The sequence below is a fragment of the Pteropus medius genome, unplaced genomic scaffold (genome assembly GCF_902729225.1).
Source record: "Pteropus medius unplaced genomic scaffold, Ma_sr-lr_union100, whole genome shotgun sequence".
NCBI classification, from domain to species: domain Eukaryota; kingdom Metazoa; phylum Chordata; class Mammalia; order Chiroptera; family Pteropodidae; genus Pteropus; species Pteropus medius.
In genome coordinates this window covers 866,835-893,912 of record NW_024350926.1, presented here as the reverse complement: position 1 = coordinate 893,912, position 27,078 = coordinate 866,835, and the positions used below count along the sequence as shown (strand labels likewise).

General features: G+C 39.9%; 1 protein-coding gene across 1 annotated transcript in view; it reads left to right on the top strand.

The window, feature by feature from the left end:
* The first annotated feature begins 2,661 nt into the window (after positions 1-2,661).
* The window catches only part of CYP7B1 (cytochrome P450 family 7 subfamily B member 1), a 154,037-nt gene continuing 129,620 nt past the window's right edge, over positions 2,662-27,078 (top strand). The window contains exon 1 of the mRNA XM_039841749.1: positions 2,662-2,992. Within this exon, the coding sequence (XP_039697683.1) occupies positions 2,868-2,992 (125 nt within the window). The 5' untranslated portion in view covers positions 2,662-2,867. The remainder of the gene's footprint in view (positions 2,993-27,078) is intronic.

Genomic DNA, 27,078 nt, shown 5'->3' with positions numbered 1-27,078 from the left:
TAATCTACATGCCAAAATGGCACTTCTTGGGGAGGCCTGTTCTGAACCCCTTCAACTCAAAATCCAATCTCTATGTTATGTCGAAAGTTGATAGGACCTTTCAGGCTTGACTACTCAAATCTGATTTTTTGGAACTTCCTAATATTGGCAAAAAGAATGTGTGAAATTCTACTCTGATGTTTTTCATAGTGGTGGTTTCAAGTGTTTCCCAATAACTGAAACTTATAAGTTACTCTTTTCTCAGCACATGATTTACAAAAGGATTGAAACCATCTGGGTGCATGTTCTTAAATCCCCACATTGTCAAGCCACAGTCTCCTGTTGACCAGCCTCTTTCCTTTCTCCTTTTCAATGTCAATCCTTTTAGTCCTAATAGCCTCAGCTCTTCGAAAGAAGGGCCACCTTATTCATTTTCATAGCTCCAGTGGGCCAGGTATAGTGCCTTGGATATTATTTGCACTTAGCAAAAGTTGACTAAGTGCAAATAGAACGATGCTGTCATTGGGTTACAAAAGCAAAAGAGGAATAAAAGATGTCTTTAGATTTTATTTCAACCAGGTTGGTTAACAGCATGGAGACCCCCTTAAACATAAATGGAAAAAACAAGAGAAACATATTCAAAATATATTAAGTGTATACCATAAAGTATTCTAAGTAAGATACTAGACAGATACCAGAGGAATATGAGACAGTTGCTAACCAAATCTAGGTGACACTGTAGTCTTCCTCCTGTCACTTCCAGAAGACGGTGTGATTAACTGCAGGTGTTTGCCATCATTGATGTTACGAAATAAAATGTTTAGCATGTAGTAAGTTTTCAATAAGTTGATGAATGCTTGATATTTTTACCTATATTTTCAAACAGAAGTCTTTCAGGTAATCGAATGGAAAATAAAAGTATAAAGGTTGAGGCTTCTTGTGAAAATTAGCAAGAGGGCCTTTCTGCAGTGGTCACAGAAATGCACAGCATGGATACCATCCTGTAAACTGGCTCCACTGGCCAAGCAGTGATGGAAACAAATTTGCTTTCTCTTGGAGGAGACAGAGTACCTGTTGGCTCACTGTAACCTTTTAGATTTCCTGGAGAATTGAATCTACAACAGGAGGAAGGGGAGGTGGTAGAAAGACCCCAGAATAAAAGTCAGAGATGAAGATCCTCATAAACATTAGGGTTCTGATAGCCTAGCCAGTCACAACTTTAAGGCCAAGGACAGCGAAGCAGCAGTAATTCAGTTATGGAGCACTGACTAGGAAGAGCCAGGCACATGCAAAGTACTTCCAGCTGTTTTTGCAACTCCAGGGTATGGGATCAGGGGACTGTGAGGTGGAGAGTGAGTACAGATGGTTGTCTAAGAGATGGTTCTCACCTTCTACAGCAGGGAAGACAGACAGAAATAACTCACAGTGGAAAAATGTGATAGGGTGAAAAGTAGAGAAGGTGTTAAAAGTATGGTCAAGGGAGAGATTACAGAAAAGAGTTAGGGATAGTTTCTAGAAGGAAGGAGGATTTGACCTGGGCCTTGAGAGGTATCTAGAGTTTTAGTATTTAGGAAAGCGAGGAAAACTTCTCAGCAGAACTGAGTATCATAAACGAAGTTGTGAAAGGGCTGATTGTGAGGGACGCACTGGTTCAGGCTTTACTGTATACGGAGCTGTACCATGGGAGTTGTACCACGCAGAGAAATCGTGGAGGGCTTCTCATCACAGGTCCGAGATTTCCAGCTTTATCGCAAAGGCAACTGTTAAGAATTTTGAAAGTAGGATAGGTTTTTGCTGTAGAGAGGTGGCAACAGGGAGGATGGGCTGGAAAGGTCAAAGGTCACAGGTACTGCGTCAGTTCTGAAGTTACAATAGTTCAGAGAGCTGTTGAAATATAATCTTGCATAAAGGAAAAAAAAAACACAGTTGTCTTGGAATAGCCTTGGTTAGAATGGTTATTATTATTTTTTATTTATTAACTAACCGGGGTAAGTTACTTAACGGGAGTCTCATTATATGTTCTCTAAAATGCTGCTGACAATTACAAGTTTGGTGAGGAGAGTAAATAAACACGTGTGAAATCCCCCGTGGATGGTGATTACTCAGGAAAAGGTATTTTAAAAGTTTTTTCCTTATTCTTTCTAAATACAGCCCGCGGGGCCGGTGGTACCACTTCTATTTTGGGCCTCGGCGGAGTTCTGCGATAGCTGGTTGCATTTGTCTTCTCTTTCCCTGGGCTTCTGAACGGTCCCAGCCGACTCCGTAGTCCCGGCCGCTGGGACCGGCCCTGCACACACCGGGCTCCCACGAAAGCCTCGCAGTAGGACGAGCAGGGCGAAGGGGGCGGGCGCGGAGCAGCGCACCCCGCAGGTATCTGCCGCACGCCGGGTCCCTCGATGGTGCCCGGGAGCTCCCCGGTGCCGGGGCGCGGCGGGCACAGTCCCACCCTCTGCTAGGGTCCCTCCCGAGGGGCGCAGGCTGAGGGATGCGGAACGCACGCCACACTCATTTCCAGCTCAGAAGAGAAATCCCCCTCCTCCAGGCCTCGGGAAATCTCAACCCCTTCCCCCGCGTTGGCCTTCCTCCCGCCCGGTTTTCCAGCCGCTGCCCGGCGGGAGGCGGTCGCCCAGCGGGGCGGTGCTCATTTGTGGGGGGCCGGCCGGGGGCGTCGGGAGGGGGGTGAGGGGAGTCCGGGAACCTTGAGACCCAGCCTCGGGGACCCGCGTTGACATTCCTGGCAGCACCGCGGGCAGGCCAGCCGCTCGGGCCGGACACGCGCAGCGCCGCTCGGAGAAAGCCCGCCGGGCTGCAGAGTCGCCGCGCGCGCCGCTCGGACAGGGACCCCGGGCTGCTCACCGCGGCCGCGCGCCAACTGGACGGCGGAAGACATGTCAGCGGACACGGGCCGCCTCCCGCTGGAGCCCTTGCTGCTGCCGCTCCTCAGCGCCCCGGGCCTGGCCCTGCTCGCGGCCTTGCTGCTCCTGGTCCTGTGCCTGCGCGCGGGGCGCACCAGGTAAGCAACCCGCCGGCCTCCCCGCGCGGCCTGGGCCACGCATGCGCCCTGGGCCCCGCGGACCGCGCGCCACCCAGATGGCCAGGGCAGCCCCCTCCACGGTTTTGAGTGCGGGCTGTCCAAACTTGCTGGGGGGCACTGGCGTGTTTGGGGATCCTGCGTAATGTCAAAGGCTTTTTATGCCTCTTTCCTATACATACACATACAAAGCGTTGGGACCCAATTCGATTTGCTGCTGCTGTGTAGATCGTAATAAGCCCTAGTTTTTGTGTTACACGTTATGCATCACGCATGGCCTCCAAACATATAGGTTTTGGTGCCTCCTTACAGCGAGTTGATGCTGCATGGCCTGGAATTCATAGAACGTTTCGGGAGGGAAATTTGCTTACATTTCATTCAGTTCAAAGTGAAACGTTTCAGAAAAATGTGTGGTATGAACGGTAAATCTGGGTGACTCTCTGTCTCAGTTTACCTCACTGTTCCTCATTTGAGAAGACGAAATAATAGTATCTCATGGGATATTTGTGAGTACTAAATGAGTTTACAGTGTGGATTTTATGTATTTGCTCTATTACTTTTTATTAGAACAAACAACAAAACCCAGAAGTTGGTCACTTCTTTATCTGATTTGAAATGTAGAAGTAGAACAGAAGTTCAAAATAAGAGCACGTGCTCTACGGTCACCCTATTTTTCCTTTTTACCGGGTTACTTTTTTCAAACTACAAGGTTCTTTATAGCATTTGAAAAACAAGCAGGTAAGTTTTACTGGATGGTAATTGCTACTTCGTGATTAGATATCACATACACTCACATTTACACACATATGTGTATGTGCGTTTGTATAGATACACACACATTTATATATCTCTGTATATGTACGAGTATATGTGTATGTGTGTGATATAGTTTACTTCTCAATTGTTTTGGGAAAATGGCACCGTTGTGCTGCTTTCAAATACCTGTGGACATTTCTAGAACGCCCATGGATGAATACTCTAGAAGGGAGCTATTGCTTTTTTTCCCATGAGAGTTTTCAGTGATCTTCCTGGAATATGCCGAGGCCTCTCCAACAGCTGTGCTCTTGCTTTAGAGCCCAAGATGAGGATTTAGGAGACTTTAATTTTAGTGATATTTGATTCTGTGCAGGCTCCACCAAGTTGTCTATCCGCAGTGTCTGTCAAAGCCAGTTAAGATGTATGTCTAGGTATGCCCTTAATGAGAGCTGGGGCTAAGACGGTTATCTGTTCTACTCCCATTTTACATGCAAGGCAAGAGCAGGCAAGCTAACCAGGGCATTCAGGGTCATTAATGGTTATCGGGGTGAGAATGTCGAACTTGGGGAACAGTTGGAAAGGCAAAAGGGTTTTCGCCCTCAGCATTCTACGACTAGGCTTATCTTTCTCTGTACCACTAAAAAAATATTATGCTGAGGGATTCATGCTATCAATTGTCAGTTCCTTCCAAACAGGAAGACCCTATTTAATGCTGCAAATAAACAGGGCACTACATTTAAAGAAGTTTGATTATACTGTATTTCATTGTATAAAAGGTACCATCATTTGTCCTTATACAAAGAAAATCATGTTCTTTATTGTTACTATGTTTCGTGTGTGGACATTTCACTCTAGGACAATGCTCTTTATGATACCATCATTAAGAGAGGAAACTAGTTAAGAGTTTCTTACACATTATTACAGATTTTTTTATGCTTACACTAATGTGTTTGAATGTATGTCAATAAAATACGTTCTGTGTGGCAACTTTCTTTTTCTACTTTACAGTGCATTTTAGACACCTCACTGTAAAACATCTTCTTAGACACCTTTCTCTGTTCGGTATTGAAATCATTATTTGTAATGACTGTATAGAGATATACCACACACATACGCGGCACACACACACACATACACGTAAACATAGATGTTTGAGATTTTGTGGAAATATTTATGTGGGATTATGGAGTTGTCAAAATGTGTGTGTGCTTTACACTTTAATAGATGTTGCCAAAGTACTCTAAGTTCCAATTTATGTTACTACTAATGATCTATGTTAGTGCCAATTTCTCCATATCCTGTCAATACTGGTATAAATCATTTTAATTTCACCAGTCTGATACATAATGAAAATAAAACTTTATTTTTATCTCAATTTTTATTTATTTACTTTTGAGAACTTTGGCCATCTTTAAAGGAGGTCATTGTCTCTTTGTTTCTGGATCATTAATAATAAATGGTCATCAACCACTTCTTGATCGTTAATAGCTTATATAATAGGAATTGTCACACTTTTTCATACCTTCTGTAATTATTTTGCTATTGTTATTAGTATTTATTTAAGAGTTTCTGGATGTACCTCTTGCTTAGAAAGCTCTTCTACTCTCCAATATGATAAAAAAATATTCACCACTGTTTTCTATCTAGTTTATCTTTAAAAGATTTTACACATACGTATATTACATATATTTTTATTCTCATTCTATTTCCATCCTTTAAACAATTATGTCTGAAGTTTGTAATATAGCATATTAGAGGAATGCTGGATGTTCCAAAGTAAATATTTGAACGTTACCTACAAAATTGGTAAAATTTTAAAAAAATAGGTAAAAACTAGCTCAGAGGCCATTTGTTATCTTCGGCCACCTACCATCCCATTCTGCCTCTTCATTCCATTCCGCCTCTTTTGACTACAGCACTTTGATTTCCTTTTGTGAAATTGTGTTTTTCTCTATTAGACATGATCTGGTGAGACTGTCAACCACGGAAGCCATTGCAGTGCTCCTGAAGAGAGATTACAGTGGCCTGGCCTAGAATTATAAGTGGGATTGGTGGGCAGCGGTTGGAATTGGAATATATTTTTGGTGGTAGAGTCAACAGGACTCACTAATGGAGTGAATGTGGTAAATGAAGGAGAGAAGAGTCAACAATGAAGCTTAGAAGTTTTTTTTTTCCTTTATTTTATGTTTTTTGTCTGATCATCTGGGTGGAGTGTGACTTCATTTCCTGCAATAGGGAAGGTTTGGGGGATTAAGGAGATCAATAATTTTGTTTGGGGGCATGTTAGGTAGGTAGTGAGGTATGTGTTTCTGGTGGTCAGGGGATCTGGAGGTCCAGGCAGGATTTGTAATTATGAAAGTTACAAATATGAAAGTGCATGTAAAGTCATGAGTGTATATTCGATCACCTGGTGAGGGAGTTAGATGGAGGAGCCGAGGGCCTGGGCCACTCTCCTTACCTAAGAGTCTGACTGAGGAAGAGAAACCAGCAAAGGAGGCTGAGAAAGAGGAGCCAGTAATGGGAGAAGAAGCCCAAGTGAATACGGAATCCTAGAAGCTAGATAGGGACATATTTCAACAAGTAGGGGAAATTATCTGTATCAGATACTGCTGAGAAGTCTAGTTTCTTGAGAACAAAGAAATGATCAACAGAGTTGACAAGATACAGAAATTGCTAAGAGCTACAGAGAGAGTTGTTGGACATAAAAGCCTATTTGCAGTGGATTGAAATGCTCACTGTATATTCAGACTAGAGTATTATTTTAGTATTATGTTTCATATCTCTTAATCCAGTAATTCCAGGAATTTTATTTAAAAGAAGTTCTCCTGCTAAAATAATCATGAAGGTCCTTAAAGAGTTAACCCAACAATGCTCATTGGGGTTGCTTATTATAGTGAAACATTAGGAAACTAGATTTCTAAAAAAAATATTGATATAGTTAAAGAAATTCTAGCAATCCAAATAGAAAATTACGTAGCCATAAACATATAATGTAGACGATATGAAAATATGGAAAGCCACATTCAAGATATATTAAGTAGTAAAAATTACAAAACAGAATATGTTCATATACACGGTGTCAGTACCTTCCAGCCAAAGACCACTAGGTCTTTGTTCAACCTGTAGTTGAACAAGTTGAGTTATTATTGCTCATTGCAATAAGAAAGAACATACATCATTCATTGTCAGTAAAAGACCATTAGCAAGGACCTGTTTTATAGGATTTGGGCTCATGTTACATGATTTTGGAGAGGGTTTGAGGAAGTAAGGTTTTGCTCTGTTGATAAGATACGGTCAGAAAGCAGGAGCTATTCTACGGTAGGACATCTTAATAAATCTCATCTGTGAGGCAAGAGAATGGATTGAGGCTAAATCTGTAATTGGTAGATTAGCAACAGATTGATTGATTTGGAAAGTTCATGATTTTGTCAACATTAGACATGGCCTTGTTTTCATCCACATCCACAGTGTTCACAGAGTGGCTTTGTGCGATGTTAACGATTTGCACAACTGTTTGTGTTCAGCAGAGGAACAAAGTATCTTAGCTGTGAGTGTGGAGCAAGCACCTCGATGTCAGAGGATGCTTTTCTCTTTCTTTAAACTGTAAAAGGCTGCAAGAATCTACTTCAGACATTTTGGGGGTAAAATTTATATCAATGAAAAAGTGCCAATTTTAAGTGTACAATTCGATTCGTGGCCATAAATGCATACGCTAATGTAAGTGTATTCCATTTCTTGACTCCAGTCAAGAAATGGAATATTTTCCTCACCCCAGAAAGTTTTCTCATGCCCCTTTCTAGTCGTTCCCCACCCCGAGCTCTGATTGATAGTTTTGCCTGTTCTTGAACTTCATATAAATGGGATTATGCAGTACCCAGCTTTGTGCATGGCTTCTTTATCTCAGCATAAAGAATTTGAGATTCACCCATGTTGTTGCATGTATCAGTAATGCATTCTATTTCTTTGCAAAGTAGTTTATATTTTATATGTAAATTGTGGTATATATATACCACATATATATACACACTACATTTATATTGTGCATATGTGTATGTGGTACTACAGTTTGGTCATTTATTATTCTGTTAATGGATATTTAGTTGTTCCAGTTTAAGACTATTATGAATAACGCTTCTGTAAACATTCTTTTACAAGACCTTATTGTGGACATAAATTTAGTTTTTTCTTGGGTTAAAACCTTCAAACCTAGGAGAACATTGATGGGTCATAGGGTAAAGACTTTTATATCCACAACCACTTTGGAAAATTGCCATTTTTCCAAAATAATTGTACTTTTTTTCACATTTCCCCCGGTACTTTATGTGGGTTCCAGTTGCACCACATCCTCACTCATACTTGATGTGGCCTGTCTATTGGTTATAAGCACCGTATTTATAGATTCTGGATTTTGTTGTCCATTCCTGAAGAGTGTTAAATTTTGTTTTCGTGTGCAGATACATTTCTGGCTGACCACCTTGAAATTGTGGAAGCTTAGTATTGTATTACCCTTTATAAGGATAAGTCTGTGGATAGCTCAAGGTCAAGCTTCTCTTCTTTAATAGGACTCCAACCCTAAACTCTTTCCATCTAACAGCTGATTCCTTCCACAGGGCTCTTGGAAATCCCTCCTGAGGAGGCACACTTCTCAGGTTGGCCAAGAATTTGAGGAGTGTTTAGATTTCTCTCCTAGATTTCTTATCACTTTAGTAGCCCCAAACTCCAACACCTCAACCAGTAATGCTGTAGCTTTTTGCTTGAGTTCCACCTGTCCTGCTCCATGCTGACAGGGAGCCCTCAGGGGAGATGCTGTCTACTGTGGACCCAGTTCGTTACTGGCCTGTTCTTTAATGGCTGAATCCCCTCCAGTATCTGCTTTCTTTTACTTATTCTTCAGTGCATTTGAATCATTTATTGTTTACTTCATAGTTTGCTGTGAAAATATTAATACTTCAAGCTACTTCGTTTCTAGAACCTAAACCCAGATTTTTGACAGTAACTCTATCTAGGTGATACACTTTTGTGAAATGCTTTTTTATTTTTTTTTTAATGCTTCTATGTATTTTTAAATTGTTGTCAATAAGTATGTATTTCTTTTATAATACAAAAAAATTATATATGTAAAATAGAACTTTGAGAAATTGTTTTTAAATTTTTTGAATCTTTGTTTGCTTTGGAGGAAACAGCATTGTGGGTTGCTGGTAACAGTAGGATTCTAACTTTGAAGATATGATTTGAGTGTTGCTAGGAAACCCAGTTCATCTCTAGCAAGTCATTAATAATATGATGTATGTTTTTGTCCAATAATTAGACATATGTTTTTAGAAATCACTTTTACTGACAATAGACTTACAGATAGATCCAACTTTCCAAATTATTGTAGAAGACAACATATGAAAATAGTCTGTACAACAAGGCGGACTTGAAAACAAACATGTCTGTTATTCTTTCCCTACCTCCCCAGCTCCTGCAAGAAGGACAAAAATGAGTCCTACCAAACAATATAAAATAAATATAAAATGGGTAAATTCTCCTAAATAAATGAAATAAAAGGTGGCACTTAATGTGTTTGTCAGAGGGGGACACTTAAAACAGAATGACAAGGTTTATAATGAATAGGGCCAAGTGCTTACAGGAAATATGAGAGGGAAGTGACAGTGACATAGACTTTTTAATCTTTCAGTTCTGGACCTCTGAAGTCTGAGATGGGCCTTACTGGCCGCCACCAGGTTTTGGTGGAGCTATGTACATTCCTTTTGGTGGATCTAGGACAGAATCCATTTTCTTGCCTCTTCCAGCTTCTGGAGGCTACCAGAATTCAAATCTCTTTTTCATACTCTGATACTCCTTCGTGCCTGTTTCTTATAAGGATCCGTGTGATTACATTGAATCAACCCAGATAATTTAGGATCATCTTCTCAGCTCAAGGTCCTTAATTTAATTACATCTGCGGAAGTCCCTTTTGCCAATGAAGGTAACATATTTACAGGTTTGGGGGATTAAGACATAGACATCTTTCTGGGACATTATTCTTCCAGTCACACTACTCCCACTGACCTCTGGAGATTTATGTCTATTTTACATTCACCCCATTGCAACGTCTCCAAAAAGCTCAACCCATCATAGCATCAACTCAGAGTCTAAAAAATCTCATCTAAATCTCATCAGCTCAAAAGTCCCAGATCTCATTGCATAAATTCTCTGAATCAAGTCTGGGAATCCGGGTGTGATCCGTCCTGGGACAGAAATTCCCAAGAATATCACAAGATGTACTCCATTAGACAAGAGCCTCCTTCATGGAGTATGTCCTCTGCCATCCTCCTCATTTCCTGGATGATCTCATGTATATTTCTGGCTTCTGCATGGCTGAGAAGAAATGTGAGTCACACACCTAATCTTTTCAAAGACTAATAATACTCTGTATGTAGGAATGAGTATCTGTGACTGAATACTCCAGCCTCTTGATTCTTCCCTGGCAGTAGCAAAACTTGCCCACCCACGTTTTTGGCCTTCTCTCCAGAGCGTTCTATCCTGGCAGTGAATTTCCTAGTTTTAGTGTTTTTTTGCAATCTAGATAGGCTGAGAATTCCCCTAGTCATCAAATCCTTTGTGCTCAACAGTTCTTCTCTTCTTTTATATCTTTCCTCTCACATTTTATGATGAGCAGCAAGAAAAAACAAGGCTACTCTTTCAACAGAAATCTCCTCAGCTAAGTATCCAAGTTTATCGTTCACAAATTTTGCCTTTTGCATAACTGCAAGACATAACGTAGGTAAGCTTTTTGCAATTATATGAATGTGACTTCTTTTTTCTCCAGTTTCCAATAGCATGTTCCTCATTTCATCTGAGCATTCACCAACAGTGCCTTTAAGGTTAATATTTTTACTTACAGTCTATTTATGACCATGTATTTTTTTTTAAGATGATATGTATGTTCCCTACCATACTCCCTACTTCCTTCCGAATCCTCACTGGGGGAGCTGTTAACTTCCACATTTCTGCTCACTGTTCAAGGCAATCTAGGGTTTTTCTATCATCGTCCTCACAATTCTCCCAGCATCTGCCCATTGTTCCAAAGCCACTTCTACATTTTTAGGTATTCGGCACTTCCAGGTACCCAAATCTGTGTGAGTTTCCTATGGTTGTTATAAAAAAAATTACCACAAATTTAGGGGTATAAAAGAACAGACTTATTCACTCACAGTTCTGGAGATCGGAGCCTTACTGAGCTTATATCAAAGTGTCGGCAGGGCGAGACCTTTCTGGAGCCTGTAGCAAAAAAACACTAGATTTTGAGAACGCGGCTGAACTTTTGCTGGATGAACAAAGTCTTCAACTAGAAAATTCAGAGATTGAGCCCAGAAGAGGATGGCTCACCAGATGCCATTTCTCAGGCTTCCTCAGAGCAAATCCCTTTCCTCAGTAGGAGAGTCAAAAGGTTCACGACCTCTGTGACCACTGACCAACCAGTCTGACTAACCAGCCTGAGTCATCTTCCTTACATAGGAAATGCAGGTAATAGCTACCACACAGGTAGATGTGAGAAGCAGCGTGCATGAGAAATGTGAACGCATTTTGTAAAGTGTGAAGTCACTTAGAGGACAGTTGGCTTGCACCATTGGATTTCCTTGGCACTTCTCAGGGATGCTTTTCTCCTAGTTGCCGGTTTTTTGTTTGTTTGTTTGTTTGTGTTTGTTTGTTTGTTTGTTTTTGGCGGGGGGGAGGGGAAGGAGGGTAGATTTCCTCTCCTCTTTCATTTTGTTCCCCCAACACATATATCCCCACACCTTCCAAAATTCTGTAATTGGTAAAAAGAAATAAGATTTAAATGCTGTTAAAATAACTTCTAGTCAAAGTAAAAATTCGATGATTTTTTTGAGTTGTACGATGTCAAAGTTATATAGATAACAAGATGTTTTGCAGTGTTAGTTTGTCGACATCACTGTATCATGTAAGTCAATTATTTCTCTTTCTGATTTCTTAATTACTCTCCCAAATCCCCCCTGGCGCTTGAGATCCTTCGCATAGTTACCACTGCTTAGAGAATGAGAACTGGGCTGCCTGTTATCAGTGGATGTTTTTCTTTTCTTCCCCTTTTCTCATAGCAAAATATAGGAAAAGGATGTGGGCAGCCAAAAGTCATTTACTACTAAGAAGTATGCTCAGTTTAACAGGTGGATTTTTAGTTTTGACGTAGGATGTGATAGGAAGATCTCCAGGCACATTTGTGACTCTTGATTAAACAACTAATCAGTTATTAATCAGTTAATACTTTCCCTTATTAAGCTACAGAGTATGGATGGGTCTTGTTACCAGTTGAGACAGATTTCAGGCTTGCCACAATGTTTTAATTTGTAACTTAGAAAAAAAGTCCTGAAGATCAAGGCTATTCCTGTTATGTAGTTCTGGGAACATGTGAGCTCTGACAAACAAACACTGTGCTGTTTATTTTGGGTGTTATTCAAAATGGCCATTTGATGGCTCATGAGATGTTCAGAACTGGTACTGTCATCTACACTGAGGATTGCTCAATGCTGGAATCACATTTGGCTCATACGTCCTGGCTACTTCTTAAATATATCATCTGTTTGCATATGAGAAATCGGCATAAATCTGGATCAGCATAAATCTCTTTTCTCTATCAGAACAAAATCTTGGAGAGCTTACCTTAAAGTAAAATGGGGCCATTTATGTATATAAAGTCATTCACGGCTCAGTGTTTCTCCAAATAAAACCTTCATGTGGAAGGCCGTGTAATGTAAGGCAAAGAGCATGGCTATGAAGCCAAAATGGACGTGGATCCAAAACCCAGCTTCCCATGACAACAAGGTTGACTTTTGAGAGGAAGACAAGGGAAGATGGAAATAATAAAACAAAAATTTAACTTCCATGGCAGAAGCCATTGTAGAGGAAAGGGTTTATTGGGCCGTAAAGGACCACATTGCGGGAAATGAAGTCGAAAGCAGCAGCGGCATGGTTAGGTGGAGGAGGTAGCAAGTCCGCCCTCCTGGAGTCGATGGCACTCGTTTATACATCACGTCTTGGGGAAGAAAGATGGAAGTTGTTCTGAAAGAATTTGCACTGGCTACGGATAAAGTGGGCAGGGTAAGGAGAAGGGAGGCAGTTCTGGATAGGAGTGGAGGCCATTGGAAGAAGCGCTTGCTTCCTTGGAAAGTCCAGAGAGTTCGCATGTGAGCAAGAAGTGGAGGCTCCTGGCTTTCGACAGCACTGAACCATTTCTTTTTTAGATAATTGCAGAAATGGCCACCTGGAAGTTAATTCAAAATTCCAACGTACACTCATGTAAACCCTGAAGTCGTCAACTCATTAACCCCTTTTTGTCTCTCCCTTGCACCCTCTGTCCTGCCATGATTTAATGTAGGACCTCTCAGAGTTTTCTCCTTGTCAAAATGAACACTGTTGGGGCCCTACTTTATATCAGGCTCTGTGCTTTGATGTTTTGTATATATTATCTCATTTAATCTTCACTGTGGTTCATGAGATAACTATTATTAAGCTATTTTTTTCAGAAAAAGAGACTAACACAGTAAGAGCTTACCTAATTTGCCTAAGGTTGCAGAGCACTCAGAAGTAGAACTGGGTTTTTGATTCGGGTCCATTATAGCTGTGGTATACAGAAGAAAGCCCCCTTAACCCCAGATTGTTCACACCTTAATGCGCAGGGCCCATGACTAAGTTAGGTTACTTGGCATAGGAGGTCATGGTTACAGAAGGCATGAAGGTCGCTAATCAGCTATCTTTAAAATGGGGGATTATCCTGAACTATTCAGGTAGGCCAGTGTGTCACAAATTAAGACTGAAAGAGGGAGGCGGGAGGGGAGGCTTTGGCGAAGGATGGAGGAGTCCAACAACCGAAGAATGTGGGCAGCTTCTTGAAGCTGGAAAGACGAGGAAATAGAATCCCCTCTAGAGCCTCCAGAAAGGAACCTGGCCCCGTGAACACCTCGATTTTATCAAGGGAGACCCATTTCGGTCTTCTGGCCCACAGAACCATAAGATAATAAATTTGTATTGGTTAAGACACGAATTTGTTTTAATTCGTTGCAGTGGCCATGGAAAACTAACACAATAGCCATGCCCCCCATGATCTCTGCATTCAACTACACTGCCTCTTGCAAAGAGTGGTAAATGCTGAGACTTGGATGACTTCGTTGGTTTCCCACGAGGAACAAGATAGAGATGACACATTTCTAAATGCTCAGTGCCTTCATCACTATGCTTAATATAATAAGTTGAGAATTTCTGGCCCCAGACTTCATAGATTATCATGGCCTATTCATCTATGACTCTCTTGCTTATCCATCAATTTATAAGTACATTTTGAATGCTCGTGACATTTCTAGTAACTCCACGATTCTTTAGAATCTTTTTGAAAAGGTGGGCATTAGGCATTGAGACCCAGTTGTGATTGTGTCAGATTTGTTATTTCCCAGACTTGGTACATACTTTCTTATTGCTGCCCACAGCCTGGAGGAGAAAGCTCCTAAGGATAACTCTGAGGATTTGAAGAGTTCTAGGGGATGTATCTGTACTTCACCGATTTCCCTAAAAGAGGAGAGCTGAGAGAGCAATCAGCTGCAGAGGAAAGATTAACAGCTTCTCATAAGAGAATGTTTTTATACTTTATCCAAAGCAAAATCCTGCTGAAACTACTTCAGCTTACTGTTCTGTGAAAAGCAAAGGACAACATTATAGAAAGCCACCACACTGAGTAAGAGCAGGTGACATCTATTAGATCACGCATTTTTATAGCTGAAGTGCTCATTTTTTTTCAACACAAGAGTTTGAGGTGGAATCATTTTTTTTCCCTCTAGAAAAGTGGAAAGCATTAATTAAGTCTGTAATTGCTTAGTACGGGAATTAGTAGAAATTTTAATATAAGGATTTAAATCCATAACAGGATTTAAGTCATTGTCATTTCTCCTCATAACTTTATCGTAAAAAGTTGGCAGTAATGAAGAAGAAACATTAGAAGCTTTACTTTAGTTTAAGCACCTAGCACAATGTCTGGCTCTGAGTAGGTTCTTAGTGAACATTTATTATAAGAAAGAAAGATGAATGAATGAACAGCTTGGTGCAGTAATTGTTATCTATTTCCAATATGACTTTTTTAGAGTTGTTGATATTGATATCAAAATATACAAACTGCAAATAAAAATGATAAATCAAATGTCATCCATATCAAGTTTTCTACTACTTTCATTAAAAAGTGAAGATTTTATAAGTGCTTACCTATTTATAAATTTACAACATTTTGGTGTGATGATTATTCTTCAGTGTAAACCTCACTGGAAACATAGCAATTGGAGTGTAGTCAATTCCTAAAATTCCTGATTCTCAAAATTCAGAGTTTAAAAATATATATTGTTAACTCTCAGGTGTAGGTACTGGATTTGTATAACTGTGCTATGATCCCCTCCCTGGCATAGGTAGGTGGTGCGCTTTATTTAAGTTCCTTTGTGAAAGGGCTGAGTCTGGTTTGGGTTAGTTAGTTACATAAAATCACACACATTTTGGTCCCTATACACTTGAAACAAATCATGGTAGGATGATTGCTCATAAGTATTAAAGAGATCGGAGTTTCTGTTTGGAAATCAAAGTTGCCTTCGTGAAACCATTGTTTTGTGTTAGAACTGTGAACACCCGAACCGCTTTATCCCAGGAAGACAAAGTCACTCATTGTTCAGTCATATACAGTGAGAACTTAGTGTCACAGTGTTGTGTTTTGGTAGTGCTGCCAAAACCCTTCTGGAGTAGGATGGAAAGGGATTAACATCTTTGGAAGATGGACAGTTACCACCTTAGGTTTAGCTAGCGTAACCCTGTTCATTCTTTTCTGTATTTTTTCGTATTGAGTATATAGTACTATAGAATCTTTTCTGACTTGTTATAATAATGATGGCCAAGACTTTTGTGCACTTCCTATGTGCTTACTAGACATAGAAGCAAATACTTTATGTTCATTAGTATATGGAATTTGTTGAATCTTCCCTCACAACAACGTTCTCATTTTATAAGGGTAAAAAGGTAAGTCTTATTTAAATAATGTTCTCAAAGTCATAAAACTAGAACACAGTACAGTGTGTTCAAATGCAATATTTGACTTCAAGCCCAACCATTTCTTACTCTTTCTAAACTGTCTTTCGATGATGTTCTGACATTTGCACTTACTCTGTACTAAAAATGCAAGCTTTAAGATTCAATACAAATTTTAAGCATTTTAATATAAATTTAACTAAGATATGCATGTATACATTTGGACTTTAAAAGACTATGTTAAGTCTAAAGAAAGCAGGCAATAATAGTCTGCTCTCTACTCTGGTGCTAGATTGTGTGAAAGTGACATTTGGTGGACAATGTGAAAAAGTACCTCTTTTTGCATGTCCTATTTCCTGGCTTCTGCACCCACTCACTTAATGGCTCAGCAGAGGATTTGAGGTTGACCGCGTGCCCAGACTGGTCTTTGTTCGGATACAGTGGAGAACTCGACAGGTGATGCGGGACCCTGCTTCTTCTTTTTTTTTTTTTGACATATGCAAAGCTGTGCATACTGAATGTATACAATTTGATGAGTCTGAAGATGAATATACATCAGTGAAACTATCACCACAATCTACACCCTAAACATATCCATCACCTGCAGTAGTTTCCTCCCTCCTTCTTTATTTATGAGTTTGACTATTTTAGATTCCTCATGTAAGTGGTATCATGTAGTATTTGTCCTCATGTGTCTGGCTTATTTTACTTAGCATAATGTCCTCCAGGTTCATCCATGTCATCGCAAATGGTGAGATTGTCTTCCTTTTTAAGTTTGAATAATATCCCATGGTATGCATGTTTTTACATATACATGGTGTGTATGCATTTTTTAAAAATCTGTTTTGCCATTGATGGACATTTCGGTTGCTTCCACAACTTTGCTATTGTGAATTATGCTTCAATGAACATGGGCGTGAAGATACCTCTTTGGGATCCTGATTTCTTTTTTTTTGCTATATGCCCAGAAGTGTGATTGCTGGATCATATGGTAGTTTTACTTTTAATTTTTTTGAGGAACTTCCATACCATTTTCCATAGTGGCTGTACCAATTTACATTCCCATCAATAGTACACAAAGGTTCCCTTTTCCCCACATCCTCACCAACACTTATCTTTTTTTATAATAGCCATTATAATAGGTGTGAGGTGATATCTCACTGTGGTTTTGATTTGCACTTCCCTGATGACTAGTGATGTTGTATACCTTTTCATATACCTGTCTGCCACTTGTATGTCTTCTTTGGAAACATTTCTGTTCACTTCTTTTACCCCTTTGTAAGTTGGGTTCTTTTCTTTTTTTTACTCTTGAGTTGTAGGAGTTGTGTATAGATTTTCGGTATCAATGCTTTATGAGATGTATGGTTTGCCTTTTCATTTTATTGAGTGCTTCCTTTGCTGTGCAGAAGCTTTTTAGTTTGATTTAATCCTGCTTGTTTATTTTTGCTTTCGTGGCCTGTGCAAATCCAAGAAATCATTGTCAAGGAGCTTTTCTTCTTTGTTTTCTTCCAAGGGACCCTGCCTCTTGTCACAAAGAATAATGAACAGGCTGAGAGTTACACCTTCATCTTTCTGAAAACTTGTAAAATTTGATTTAAAATCACAGTTTTCAGAAGGAAAACCATGTTGAAGTAACCTGGGATCAAAGGGGATGGATATTTTCTCCCTGTGGGAATCAATTAAAGAAGTTGCATGTGTTTCCCCTTTTAACAATCCTTCCTAAATATATTATACAAGCTGTTGCACCATCACTGCAGTTACTGTTGCACTTAGAGAAGCAGCATTAAATATTGTGTGAGAAAGTGTTACAGACAGTTCAAAGATTACTTGATGTAGCAAAGCACAGTGATCTCTTGAATGCTTTCAGATCTGTAGGGAACTTTTAATCTTTCTTTGGATGTTGAATGACCTTTCCCACATGGACAAAGAATCTCAGTACTGTATGTAGAACGTGTAACTTTGCCCTTATTTCTTTGCAGGCATACATGCAACTCTTTCACTATCCATGCAGTGTATGTGTGTGTGAATATATAAATGTGTAAATATATGTGTGTATATATGTGTATATATTTCAAACTAGTTCTACCCTTTTTGCTTGACAGTGTGTTATACCATATGGTGTAGAGCATCATGCCAAAAGATAAAAATATTCCTAGAACATATGAAATCACCAGTCAACTAAAGAAGGGTAAAGACTTTTGACCACAGCATTTGTGACTGTGATACATCTGTGGATAATAGTATATGGCTTAATACCCTCGTTCTAAAAATAGGGCCTATTTTGAAGTAAAAATGGCTCTTACTTTTTAAGGGAAGGAATCCAAAAGTAATATGTTTGAAAATTTTATTTTTCTAAAGTAAAAGAATTGATTCACATCAGTATTTTCTTTCTATATGGAAATTCTCCATATTTATTTATGAAAGTCCCCCCTTTTATTTTACTCTCTAGAATTCCTGGATAGGGAGGCCTTAGAGATGAAACCCACTCTACTGTAGGTGGATGGGGACTTTTGGTTGTAGGTAATATGTCTACTGTACAATTTTTCTAACTTATTCTGTAAGTAGGACGTCTCAACCAAAAAAGAAAGGTACAGAAAATCAAATCCCACAGCATTCCTAGAGACCATGGAATAAAGTTATTACAACAATGTAATTCAAGGCTGTTTATGTCCCAGAAATAAGTAATGAAGGGCTGCAGGTGGTCTACAATATGCCTTATTGTGCTACTCAGATTTTACTCATTTCAGGCCTTAAATAGACCTGGGGTCTTTTGTGCCACATTGATATTATTTTCAGCTACTTAATTAGCAGGGAAGGGGGTGGCCTTTGCTTTTGTTGCCTGTGCTTTTAGTGTTAATATAAGAAATCATTGTCAAGGAGCTTTGACAGTGAGAGGGTGGGGATCTCCAGTAGTTACTTTCCTAGCCAAGGATTGTGTATATTTTCTCCTAGATAGATAAACTAATACATAAAATAGAGTAAGTACCATCGTCGTGAAATCTTGCGTAATATTTCTGTAAATACTACCCATGTTATCTGACAAAGATGCAATCTTAATTTTTCATGTCTTCACTAATTATGTTTCTTCTTTTGTATTTAATCATCTCTCCTAATTGTTTTTGTTTGTCTGTTTTTGACAGAATGATCCTACCTGGGCTTGGTTTTTGTAGGATGGATCTAGAATAGAATAGTCTTATTAGACTGCATCTTAGCAATGTCACTTCTCATTTTATGATTTGAACCTTGCTCTATTGCAAGTGACTTCTTAGGCAGTGGTTGCCTTGCCTTGAGACAAATATAGATTTCAGAAATGTTCAAGCAAAAGTCTTATTCCAGAAGCATCTATATAATTTATTTGTTCTTGTGCTTTTCCCTTTTTTTCACTAGAGATCTACTACAGAGCAATTACGTTAGTCTCCAATATAAGTTAATAAAATTGAGTAGGTAGGTAAAATGTTCTTAATTACACTGCGTTGGAAGATACATGCAAAGTACATTCTATATTATAGGCAACTATAATATTTTTAAAGGGCCAGTCTTTCTTTTTTTAGGAGCCAAAGTGACTGAGTAATGTCAGTCTCCTTAATCTGTTTCAGTGGGACGAAGATTACTCAATCCCTCTTTGAAACTCTTCATTTGTACTCTTAAAATAGTCATGTTGGAGAAGAAATTCTGGCCAAACAGAACAAAAAACTCAACTAGTATCTGTTTTTGGACTTCAAAAATTGTTACTCTCTTATAACCAGAGTCTAAGAGTCTGTGTTTATATGATAGGATAAGAGGGCCTTTCAGTATTTTAAGATGACTCAAATTTGTAGAATATCTCATTATGAAACAAATTAGAATAATATTAGGTTATATAATCACTTAAAGCATTTGTCAAGCACTTTGAACAATGACAGTTTCATAACTGTATTTATGATACGCATAGAATTATTTTCAAATCCACCTCCTTCTGCAGAATCCATGATTATTTGTAAAAGGAAAAACAAAGAAGAAACACACAGGGACATTGTTTGTCTGTCACAGGATGACTTTAGAAAATGACTAGAATTTTGGCTACATCCAGAACTTGCTTTCCCAGGGTGGCTGAAGCCTTGATAAGATCAAGTAAAGAACAATCCATAACAATGAGTACTTTTCTTTTCCAACTGCCTTTTCCAAGTTTCCATTGGAATGCTACAGTTACAACCAGGTCAAGAGAACAACTTGGAACGCTTACCCTTTTTAAAGAAGACAACTAGGAACATGACATTTATGAAAAAAAAAAAAAGCCATAATGAAACTCCCACAGAAAAAAGTAACATGATAACATTTCTCACTAACTCTCCCTGAGTTTCAGTTTTCTCATAAATAAAGAAGTCAGACTAGACGATTACTTTGGAACTGATACAATTCTATGAGGACATCACCATTCTCAAATTAATACTCCGCGCCTCCCCCAACTAAACCTCTCAGGAGTTTTTTTAGCTCTTTCGCAGGCGGAGTTCACTGTCTTCTTCCTCAGCCTCTTCTAGCACCTCAGAAGTCTCATCATAATATATTATAATTATCAGTCAAGGTACATCGCTCCCAGCCAGTGTGTCAACAACTCAAATAAGAAACATAGTCTGCTTTTTATTCATTTCTATGTCCGCAGCACCTAGGAAAAAAGTGTCTTGTGCAGTAGAAGTAGTCAATAAGTAATATATGAATAGTTTTAAAAAGTACTGTCTTTAAATAGAATCCATGCTCATCCTATTATGGAAAATAAAGCCTGTGGAAAATTCTTTGTAGTCATTATGGATTCACAAAATACTGAGAAACTGACATACACAGGTGACTAGAAAGAATATAATTCATGACTGCATATGAGTCAGAACTAAACTATTATTGAGAAATTCTCTTAGGCCACTTATAAACCACAAGAGTGGCTTCAGGGCCCAACTTAAAAGGATCACAAAATTCTGAATCCCAGAGTGAGTTCAGGGCCATGAGAAACATCTCATTCCTGAAGACTGAGAGCAACGCTGTTTCTGAGAATTAGAGAAAAGAGTTGTTTGAATGGGTTTGGAGTAGGACATTTGGGAATCTAAGCATACCCCCAGAACTCACATCAGAGGCAAGAATGCCGGTTCAAAACACAAATCAGATGAGATTCTTGATACAAAAACAAAATAGAAGAGGGTGAGATATTTAACCATCCATATTTACATTTGTTCACAATACTTCAGTGGCAAATGGCAGAATGGTTAAGAGCTAGGGCTTAAGAACCAGAGATAAGTAAGAGTTTGAGTACTAGCTGAGATAAGACTTTCCACAGTTTATTTTTCCTCTGAGGATAGAAGTTTTGGAGGCAGATGGATGAATTTTGAAAAGGTTTCACTGCTCAGACCCTTGAAGGAGAGCAGGTATGCACTACTCAGTAAATCGTTACTGAACTCCTACCATATGGAAAACACTGAGAGATGAAGAAAGCAGAATAAGATACCATTTCTGCCTGCAAGGAGTTTATAGCTGAGTTAGAAAGACGTATAAATACATCCTAATCTTCAAATGTTCACATTTCTCTGCTCTATTAATTCAAGATTGCATAACACCTATATTTTCAGTGTTTACACACTTAGTTTCTTTTACATTCCTGACAGGCAAGTAAGATGATCCCTTAAGGCTGTGCCTTGCACTGGGGGAAGTTGAGGCTACTAATGTCAGCTGTCACTATTGACATAAATTACCCAACAATCACCAAGGCAAAAGAAATGGACTTTCCACCTCAATCACCATCTCTCAGATCCATTAGTCTTCCCTTTTATGTATTCTTTTCAATTCAATTCGATAAATATTTGTTGGTTGCCTACTGCATTCATGTTTTGTTTTTGTTTTTGTTTTTTGCTGCTGGATGTACGTATAGAGATGAGAGTCAGTTTCTGTCCTCAAGGAACCCAAAATCTATAGAGATACATAAATAATCCACCAATTACATTACGCAGTGTGATAGACAGTTAAGATAGAGATACCCCAGAGAAAAACAAGTGTTAATGTCATGGCTAGATTAGAGAAATTCTTGTAATAGGAACTACTGAACTCGGTTTTGGGTTGCTCGTGGATGGAGGAAAGGACAGGGGGAGGAATAAGGATGATTCTTAGGCTTCTAGTGTGAGTGATGTAACTGGGTCATTGGACAAACAAACTAGAAACTATACAGAAGGCATCAGTTTGGGGCTAAGAGGATGACCCACTTTGATGGACACGATGAACGTGCAGCATCAAGGTGATGCCCTGTTGTAGTTTGTCTTTGGCAATTGTGTGCAAGGACATTATTTTTTTCTTCAATTCTAACTTCATGATTTTTATCAGGAGAAGGGCCATAGTGATGGGTAGCTTAGTATAAATAAAGTGAAGTAGCTTCCAGCTCAGGACAATACTCCTAGACATCATATCTTCTCCAACATCCCAGGTTACATATAAATGTTATCTGCCATCCTTTCGCAAGATGTGTCTTCTGGGCCAAAGTAGTTGGCTTAAGGGTAGGCATGTGACCTAAGAGTCTTTCCCTTCAATTTTTTCAAAGCACAGTTGATATGCAAGACCCCATTCATTTATGGTCCTGGAGTTGTAAAGATGTGAACCTGGAAATGACTAGCAGCCATTGGCCCCATCTTGAAAGAAGCAGGTCTACATTAGGAGAAAATTTGACTGATAAGCAGAAAAAAACAGAGAGGATAGCTGAAGATCATCCTCATTCATTCATTTAACAAGTATTTCTTGAGTGTCAGATATTGTTTTAGACACTTGGAAAATACCGGTGAACAAAACAGACAAAAATAATCTGCATTTAAGGAGCTCACATTGGAGATAGACATTAAATAACACAACAAATAAGTAAATTACATATCATGTTAGGAGTAAGCGTTGAAGAAAAAATAGGGCAGAATAAGAAGGATCTGGAAGTGGAACTGGTTGTTATTTTATACAGGTTAACCCTTATTGAGGGGATAATATTTGAGCAAAGAATTTAAGGAAGTGAGGAGGAGAAGACGAATGTTTATGGAGAAAGAATGTTCCAGTCAGAAAGAACAACCAGTGTAGGGACAGGCGGGAGCGAGCCTAATGTCTCTGGCGAACAGCAAACAGGCCAGTGCTGTGGGAGCAAGGTGAGGGACGCGTAACGTGGTTGAAAATCAGGCCAGAATTAACCGGTAGCCAGATCGTGAAGGGCTTTGAAGACCATCGTGAGGCTTTGACTTTTATTCCTGGACATAGGGAGCCATTGAAGAGCTGGGAATAGCAGAGTCAGGTCATCTGATTCACATTTTAAAATGATCACTGTGGCTGCAGGGTGGGAGGCGGTGGGAGTCCAATACCAAAAGGAGGTTAAAAAGTGATAGTGACTTGGGCCAGACAGGTTGTGGTGAGAAGTAGTCAGAATCTGAATATATTTTGAAAGTAGAGCTGATAGGATTTACTGAAAGAGGAAAGTTGACTAAGACTCTTAAGATATGTGGCCGGAGCCGCTGGAGGATGGAATTGTTATGAGCCGATGGAGGGAACTGTGGGTGGGCTGTGTTTGGGAGGTAAGATCAATGGCTCAGCTTTATATGTGTTAAATTTGAGATTTCTAATCAGACAGCTAAATGGACATGTCCTGTGGGCGGTCAGTTATTTAAGTCTCAGGTTCAGGAGAGAGGTCTGAATTGGTGATATTTGGGTCCTGGAGAATTAAGGCAATGAGAGTAGACGAGAGTAAGGAGAGAGTGTAGATATGAAAGAACAGAGGACCAAAAACTGAGTGTTGGGCACTATCACGGTCAGAACTTAGGCAACAGAAGCTGAAAGGGGAAATCAGTGCGGCAGAGGAAATCTTTGAGAGTGTGATGTCCAAGTGAAGAAAGTATGTCAAGGAATAGAGACTGAAGAACCGCGTCAAGTGCTGCTGACCGATCCAGTCAGATGAAGAGCAAGGAGCAACTCTAAAGTTCAGCACGATAGAGCTCATTGTCCATCTCAACGAAAGACTTTTTTGGAGAACGATGGAGCTGAACTCCTGTTTGTAGGAGGCTTAAGAAAGTGGGAGGAGTGAGCTTGGAGACAGTGACTACAGGTAAATCTTTCAGGAATCAGAAATAGGGCAGTTTCTGGTGAGAAACATGCGTTCGAGGACAGGTTTTATTTAGCTATATGAGGGAGATGATGGCATGTTTGGATGCAAATGGGAAGGATCCTGTAGACAAAGAAAACGATGATACAGACAAGTGAGGTAGGAATTTCCAGTGGGAATTCCTTGCACTAATGAGAGAGATGGTATCTTAGTTTAGGTTCTCCAGAGAAACAGAACCCATAGGTATGTGTGTGTGTGTGTGTGTGTGTGTGTGTGTGGTAAAGAATTGGCTCACATGATTATGGAGGCTAGCAAGTCCAAAATTTGCAGAGTGGGCCATTAGGCTGAAGACCCAGGAAAGAGACATTGTTGAAATTCAGGTCCAAGGGCCACGTGCTGCAGAATTCTTTCCTGCTCAGAGAAGGTCAGCCTTTGTGTTCTGTTTAGGTTTTTAACTGATTGGATAAGTCTGACCAGCATTACAGAGGGCAGTCTACCAAGTTAAATGTTAATTTCATCCAAAAACCCTCATAGAAACATCCAGAATAATGTTTGATCACCTATCTGAGCAATATGGCCCAGCCAAGTTGAAACAAAATGAACCATCACAGGTGGGATCCCATGCACAAGAGGAGGGTGGGGTTAGACAGGGGCGTGGCTTGCTCCTTCATAGACTGGTGGGAAGGCAGAGCATGGGTATGCGATGCTGGGTGGTGGGTGTTTGTGGTGCAGAGAGTCTGTGAAAGCTCTCTGCAGGTTACTTCAATTCTTTAGTAGGAACCGAAGTAATTTGATGAGGAAGTAGGAAGCAAAGTCATCCAATGAGAGTGAATATGAGGGGTGAGGTATTAGGAGTTCGAGAAACTAGGGGAAGGGAAGGGAAGAATTAGTTGTCCAGAAACGTGGGGGAGTGAGGGGAATAGGGAAATGTGACGTGATTACTGACAGGTTTGAGGTCATTGATTTAAAGTGGGTTCTGTTAACAGGATTGTGTTTTCTCCGGCCATGTTCATTTACTGCACAGGCTAGGTGTAGAGAAGGCAGAGTGTCATGCTAATGGAGTTATGGTTTTGCCCATGAGCTCCCTGTAGTGTGACAGGGACGAGATAGTTGAAGGAGTAAGCCATGGAGTGATTATGATGATTTGCCGTGAAATCCAGGCTGGCAATGGGCAAGAGAAGACGCTGAGTGGGAGAGGGACTCAGAAGACATCGAGTGGAGGGATCGAAAGGTGGACGTTCTGAGGGTATCGAGCCCCTGGTTCCTGTCACTCCTGGGACTAGGTTCACTCCTGAGTTTAGTTATGTGAACAGATTCTCCTTTAAGCCTAAGTAGGTTGGATTTCTGTCACTTGAAATTGAAAAAAGTCCTACCAATTTGGGCAGAAAATTTAAAGAAAAAAAAGGAAGGACCTAAGTGACAAAACTGCTCTCCCAACAAGTGGTTCTTAACCATCACAGTGTATCAGTATTTTCAGAATTAAAGCATATTAAAAATTTTTTTAATGATCCTCAGGTCCCACCCCTCAGATTCTGATTCAGTTGGTGAGGGCTGAGGAAGCTGTTTCCCAAACTCCCCCGTGTAACCCAGTGAGCAGTCTGGGTTGAGAATGATAGTTCTAAATCCTCTCAACTAACGTCTTTAGTAATGGCTTCAAATTATTTAGATGCTGCAAATGAATCTTTGAATTAAATGATCAATTAATTTTTGGATTATCTCTGCATGCTACTGGGAGATTTATGGGGGAAGGAAAGGTGTTCACATTTCCCAGGATAGCTTTTACAGCTCTAAAGTCCAGCTGGGTGTGAAGTCAGAGGCCAGCAATGGCTCGTGGGTGACTCTGGTGTGCTGGGCACTGAGCGAACAGAGGCATGGCTCGCTTTCCAGCTCACCGTGGTTTGTTTATTTGTGTTATTGTTTGTTTAATGTCTGTTGCGAGGCGTATATTGGTTTTAGATTTATGGTTCCGTAGTTTTTATTCTTTATGGCAGTTGAACGCTTTATTTCAAATTAAGGCTCCTTAAATAATTGGTGTGTAAAGTATTTCCTTTCTAATAGGCATTTATAGCAGTAGCAGTAGAATATACTAGAAAGAGCTTTGGTCTGTGTGTCAACAAAGCAGTACTTAAGTTTCATTCCCACTCTATCCCGGCTCTGAAGTTCAGGGCGAGTTCCTTGCCCTCTTTGTGCCTTACGGTCCCTGCCTGTAAAATGGGGAGGACATCAACTACCTTGTCCCTCTCGTACTACAGGGAGCTCGTGGGCAAAACCATAACTCCATGAGTGTGATGTTCTGCCTTCTGCACACTTAGCCTGTGCAGTGAACAGAACGCTAAGATGTTTTAGCCCCCAAACCCTATGACTTAAGCCATCATTAATTTTTCTCCTGAAAATAGTTTTGAGATGTAAAGGAGAGCTTTTTGGGGGGAAGGGAGATCATGATGCACTGTTGGTCTCACCTACGGTTTGTGTGTCACCCTTCGTTATCGGAATATTTGCATGGTGCCAGGTAGAAAACATGAATGGGCTTGATGGCTGCTTTCCAATATGGCATTTTGGAAAAGTGAGGATGTCTATTCACAAAACGATGCCATCGAGAATACTAAACAATAAAGATGAGGTAAAGAAGAATGGTAAGAACACTGGTTTTCACTGGACTTCAGGAAGGAAGGAAAGAGCAAGTTTCTGTGTTCTCTGGGAGGACCTCAGGCAAGAGGTAATAATTGACTTAGTGTTTGTACGGTGAGCAGGGCACAAAGAGGACTTTCTGTTGTGTGCTTAGCTAGCCTGGTGGAATGAAGGTGAGGGCATGGGCCAAGGCATGGAGTGCGGGACGACAGGATTCTATTTGGGGGATGAAGGGAGCAAACCAGTTTGCCTTGAAGGAGTAGAAGAAAAGATGGGAAATACAGAAAATGTTGACGTTCAGCCACGTACAGCAGTTGACACTGTTGTGAAATGTAATGGCTGGTCACATTCGCGCATTGGTGTTTAATTATTTTTAAAAGGTTAAACAATTAAAGTATAATGGGGAATGGAGACCTAGGTAGGGGTAAACATTTTTAGAAAAATAGAATACAAAGTGGGGTTTTACATCCGTTGGAGGACATGAATAGTGTGAAGGTAGTTCCTGGGCTCTCACCTTTCACATACTTTCTAAACTTCAAGCCAACATTGATAT